Source organism: Tachypleus tridentatus, chromosome 12 (genome assembly GCF_004210375.1).
Source record: "Tachypleus tridentatus isolate NWPU-2018 chromosome 12, ASM421037v1, whole genome shotgun sequence".
Classification (NCBI taxonomy): Eukaryota; Metazoa; Arthropoda; class Merostomata; order Xiphosura; family Limulidae; genus Tachypleus; species Tachypleus tridentatus.
In genome coordinates, this window is record NC_134836.1 from 24,411,650 (window position 1) to 24,417,649 (window position 6,000).

The window sequence follows — 6,000 nt, forward strand, 5'->3', positions numbered from 1 at the left end:
TCTACTGTCTCAACCATACCAGGGCTGCGTTGGATTTCCGATCAGACCGTACGCAACCGTCTACGAGATGCAGGAATCCGACCTCGACATCCAGTCAGAGGCGTCATCCTCACCCAGCAACATCGTCAAGCACGGCTGCAGTGGACTCGGGCACATCGGGTATGGCCTCATCGACGATGGAGGCATGTTTGGTTCAGCGATGAATCACGTTTTATGCTTCATAGGCAGGATGGAAGAATCCGTGTTTACCGTCGCCGAGGTGAACGTTTTGCAGCAAACTGTGTGCAGGATGTTGACAGATTTGGTGGTGGCAGCGTCATGATGTGGGCTGCAATCGCCTACAATGCCAGAACAGACCTTTTGCACATTCGAGGGAATCTTACGGCTCAACGATACGTCTACGAGATTCTTAGGCTCCATGTGCAACCCATCATGGTTGCATGGTTCAACATGACAACGCCCGTCCTCACACAGCCCGACTCACCACTGTCTTCTTGAGACATCACAACATCAACGTTCTTCCCTGGCCCTCCAGATCACCAGATTTAAACCTCATCGAACATCTTTGGGACAAGTTGGACCGACGTCTGCGACAGCGACAACCTCAACCGCAGACTCTACCTCAGCTTGCAGCAGCTTTGCAGGCTGAGTGGACAGCCATTCCACAGGATGTGATTCGTGATCTCATCGCTTCCATAGGCAGGAGATGCCAAGCAGTTATTGATGCTCACGGGGGGGCATACTTGTTATTGACGTTGAGTGACGTTAAACTTCAACTAGTGAGCGTTGACACACATGTCATATAGAACTACCCGGAATAAACTTGTTAACAATTTGTCTCAAATTTTGCCTTTTGCGTTTCTTTTTTTGAAGAGTATATATCAATATTAAATTCGGACAATTGTCTAATATTAACATACTCCTGATACGATGTTTACACCAATAATTTAATATAAAATAATTTTTTTAACACTTATGACAGAATTTAACTTACTTGTTCTAATAAATTTATTTGTGGGGATACTCACCAGTTATTTTGATAAACCACAAACGTTTCAACTGTTCTGGAAAACTCTCCCTCGATAAAGTCTCTAACAGGTTTGCTCTTATGAACAGAATTCGCAGGAGTTTTAAGTTAAAAAATGCTCCTTCGACTGAGACGAGTCTGTTTGCTGAAAGGTATAGTTTATATAAACTCGGGTTTTTGCTGAAGTCGGTAGCGTTCAGATGTGTGAGGCGATTATTATATAACTGTAGAAACTCAAGCCATGGAAGATAATGTAAAGACCCATTCAAACTTTGGATCAAGTTGTGGTTCAAGAACAGACGTTCTAACTTTATAAGACCTTCAAATGCATTTGATGCTAACCATGTAATCTTGTTATTGAAAAGTGTTAGATGCTGTAGCATTTTGTTGTTCTGAAACGTTCGTTCTTCGATACAAGACAGAGCATTATTGTTGAGATACAGATATTGTAACTTGGGCAGTTTATCAAATGCTCCTCTTACCGTTTTTATTCGGTTATAACTGACATCCAGAGTTTGTAATGGCAAGTTAACGAACAGTCCGGTGATGGTTATCAGACGATTATTTGTGAGGTTAATCAAAGTCAGATGTAAATTGTCGAATGTTGTATTTTCAAATTCAACTATGTAATTATTACTTAGATATAATCTACGAAGAAACGACATTTTCTTAAACGTTTCTTTGTGAACTGATTTTAATTCAGTGTTACTTAGTTGCAAAATCTTCAGTGACGCATAATTATAGCTAAACGTATCTTTTCTCAACAACTGTAAAGGGTTGTGCGATAGATTAATATCTCTCAGATTTAACATCCTCGTCGAAGCAAAGTTGTCGATATTTGTATCGTTGTTCACCAAATTCACCTGTTGTTAGATATATAAATAACATGTTTAGCTCTCTATGAAACATCCATATAACCTATTGAAACAATATAGATTTACTAATTTAACTTTCTGTTAGATATTAAGATAACATGTTTGCAAGATGTATGCAACCTTTTGATTTTGTAGGTTCATCCAAGATATTTTAATAACATGTTTTAGCTTTCTTGTGAAAGTATATTAATTCATCAGGTACACTTTCTGTAAGATACATAAATAACAGGTTTAGCCTTCTCTGAAAGATGTTTAGAATGTGTTTTTGAGCTATTAAAGTTAGGGTTTTTAGTTCTGTTTGAGATCGCCTTGTAACTATTAATTGGAAGGGTGTTTGCTTCAAAATTGTGGGAATTTGGGCTAAGTCTATCTCTATTACAAGAATATTTTAAGTCATTAGTTAGGGTGAGTTGTGTTTTATAATATCGAAGAAAAGGGTGGAGGTTGGGAGTTTTACATTCAGGATGGTTTATTTCTACTTCATGTCTGATATATGATTTGTTCCTAATCCAAGTGAAAGCTTCTTATTGTCACAAACATTTTCAGTTAGCAGCTCTTAATGACAACCATGATTAGAAATAGAAAAATAATTTTTTTTTTGTCTCACCGTAAGCGTAATTTGTATTAAGTTCACAACTAATTTATAGTTTTGATTTGATTACCTGTTTACAATTAATGTATTTGATAGTGTTAGAGCTATTGTTATAGCTATAATATCTATATATCTACCATAATATCTATATATATATATATGTATAATTGGAAGGTTTAAGTATTCAAAACTAAAATAACGATAAACACATATATATCGATGTATCTGATAACACTTTATCTATTCGAACATCAGTGCAGTTGTTTTTTTCCATCACTGTACTTTATTAAAAAGCGATGAGGTTTAGATTAATTTATTTCAATACTCACAAGAACACAAATACTAGATATCCTAAGGAAAAAAGCACACAAATAAAAATATATCTGAGACGTACCATATTTAGCAGCACAATACAAAATGAACATGTGTATGTATATCCACGTAATACTGTTTTAACCACCAAATCAAAACAATAATATACATAAAATAAATAATAGAATCAAGTAAATATTAAAACGACTAAACCATAAATAAAACTAAATGGTACAAATATTTAAATCTAAAAGTACATGAGTAACGAGTGATACGTATTTGAAAAGAAAAAAAAAAGGTATCATGAAATGTCTTAAACGTATCCTAGACTCTCCAGAATTTTGACGTTTCAAAAGATCAAAGGCAGTTACACTCTTTTGTACTCCAGACTCACCATAATATCTAATTTTAATTATACCTTACAGAGTACTGATCTGTGAAAAATCAGTGGTAATTAATCATTGTTGTACTCCAGACAGTAATGACCTCTCAGTAGATATAATATTTTATTAAATTCGCTGATGTTTCAACAAAGACGAAACTGTAATAATACCGTTGGTACTATACTACATTGATATGTTTGATTGAGTATGATAAACGGTATTAAAATGTAGTAAAACTTTAGTCCTAGCACCAAAAATTAAATAATGTATCGTAGATTCATGTTTCGTATGTACTTTAAATCTGGGGTTTTAGGGTAAGACTTTAGTTTAATCTTTGGTGTGTATACAAAATAGTTAAGGATGTCTATTAGTGTAAGACTTCAAATTTTGGTGTATATACAAAACAGTATACAAACAGTATGAGTGTAAGAAGTTGTTAAACGCTGGTGTAGTTACAAAACAGTTAAGGGTGTGTGTTAGTGTAATACTTGAAGTTAAACTTTGATGTGTATACAAAACAGTAGATGGTGTGTATCAGTGTAAGACGTTGTTAAACGTTAGTTTGTATACTCACAGTAGATGTCTATTAGTGTAAGACTTAATGTTAAGCTTTGGTATGTATACTTAACAGTAAATAATGTGTATTAACTTGAAACGTTAAACACAAATTGTATTCTTAACAGTTAAAAATATATATCAGTTTTGAAACTTCATGCTAAATATTTGTTTATTAACCAAAAAATAAATGTTAGAATCTAGGTTTAAAAGCTATTTTAATAATAACTCCCTATAGCGTTAAGTCCCTCAACTTAAATATTACTAAATTAATTACTTTCAACTTACTTCAAAGTTTACCATGCTATCCAACAATCCGTCACCATATATCAAAGAATTGTTTACTAAAAACATCTTTTTTGGTTGATACGTTTCTCGAAATGTTCTTGGTTCCAGAACTTTGATCAGGTTTAAGGAAAGATCGAGCCTACGTAGATTCGTAAGAGAAATAAATGCATTTTTATGAATAAATTCGATTTGGTTTGCTTGTAAATACAATTCGTTTAAGATTATAAAGCTTTGGAACTCAAGTCTGATTTCCTTGATTTTTCCATGCACTATCCACAGATTTAGAAGTCTCATTCCTACGTTAGAAATAGCTTTTGGTATCGATTCTGTTTTACCATAGTTTAATCTGACTTCAACAAGATATTGGACAGTTTCCAAAGCATCTGAATCAATGGTTTTCACGTTCACATGTTGCAAGATAATCTTCTGGATTGCCAAGTTGGCGAAAAGAGATGAGTGAATATGTGAAATATTAGACTTCCTGATATAAACATGGGCAAATGTTTGGTTCTTCAGGTCCTCGTGCAGTACAGTTTTCAACTGTGACGTGTCAGTTATGTTAATACAGTAAACATTTAAAAGCTGACCTTTGTAGTGACAATTACAGTTCTCCAGTTGAGGACACTCGTTTTCAGAAACTTTCACCTTGACACTAGCTAAACAAACAAACGGAAAAGCTACAAACCAGGCAAGAAACATTGTCAGAAAGTAATGTGATCTTCTGAGGAACAGACTATTGTTTCTTTAAAACTTTTTGTCGATAAATGTAACAAACGTTGTATAAAACAAGGTAACGTTTGTCAGGGCCACGTTGTTGATATTACAAAACTTCCTCTTTTATGGTGCACGTACTTAACAAATGAGGAAGGAAGAAGTAAAAAACGAAAGGATAAAAATCAGTTTGTCGTAGTCTTGCTTTTTTTACATATTTCACATATCCTGTTATTAATGTTAGAACAAAACGCACGATGTTGAAAACGTACGTGTAGAAAAAATACGTCTCACTAAAAAGATACAAGATGATAAATCATTCACTTGATAAAAACGTTTTTTTTGTTCACAATGTAAACAATCGATAATATAAACCAACCCATTTCACCGTTAGTAACATGTTCTGAGTGCTAGTTTAAGTTAATGACTGATAAGCTATCAGTCATTCTGACGTAGTGAAAACTGCACAGGATCACGAGCCTGTTCGTTATTTGGATACATTGCACAGTTATTTATTTTATAAAGAAAGTTGTACTAGATAACAGTCGAAACTCTGAGTAAAGATAAAAGATGTTAAAGGCAGGAATATTCCATAGGATATATGTACCTGGGGCAAATCATTAACTACTTAACCTTACAGGCACAGTTCTATGTTCTATAATGGGGCATATATCTCAATGTAGTCGTAGAAAACTGAATTTAAAAATTTGGTTTGCAAAGTAAATTTTACTTTTTTGCTAATTTTTCTTTGTAAAAAATATTTTTATTATTAATAACAAAAAGATTAAAATTACAATGTATAACTTATTTGCAGTATTTATTAGGAGAAATTACATGATAGAGTAGTTATAAACTAAAATTACAACAATGATGGATGAAATAATCTTAAAAGTAGGCTAAACGGGGCCTGGCATGGACAGGTGGGTTAAAGCGTTCGACTCGTAATCTGAGGGTCGTGGGTTCGAATCCCCGTCGCACCAAACATGCTCGCCCTTTCAGCCGTGAGGGCGTTATAATGTGACGGTCAATCCTACTATTCGTTAGTAAAAGAGTAGCCCAAGAGTTGGCGGTGGGTGGTGATGACTAGCAGCCCTCCCTCTGGTCTTACACTGCTAAATTAGGGACGGCTAGTGCAGGTAGCCCTCGAGTAGCTTTGCACAAAATTCCAAACAAACAAATAAAATAATGAAGTATATACTTTTAACATAATAAAATAATGAAATATATATACTTTTAACATATATTAAAAAAACAAAA

At 34.1% G+C, this 6,000-nt stretch overlaps 1 protein-coding gene across 2 annotated transcripts in view; it reads right to left on the reverse strand.

Moving 5' to 3' along the window:
* LOC143235229 (uncharacterized) overlaps positions 1-4,892 on the reverse strand; it is a 15,294-nt gene extending 10,402 nt beyond the window's left edge. Inside the window, exons 1-2 of one of the 2 annotated variants that reach the window (XM_076473182.1) lie at positions 4,033-4,892; positions 1,029-1,890 (exon numbers count right to left, since the gene is read on the reverse strand). In XM_076473182.1, the coding sequence (XP_076329297.1) occupies positions 1,029-1,890; positions 4,033-4,731 (1,561 nt within the window). In that variant the 5' untranslated portion in view covers positions 4,732-4,892. The remainder of the gene's footprint in view (positions 1-1,028; positions 1,891-4,032) is intronic. The other variant, XM_076473183.1, reaches the window with a different exon arrangement.
* Positions 4,893-6,000: the final 1,108 nt, after the last annotated feature.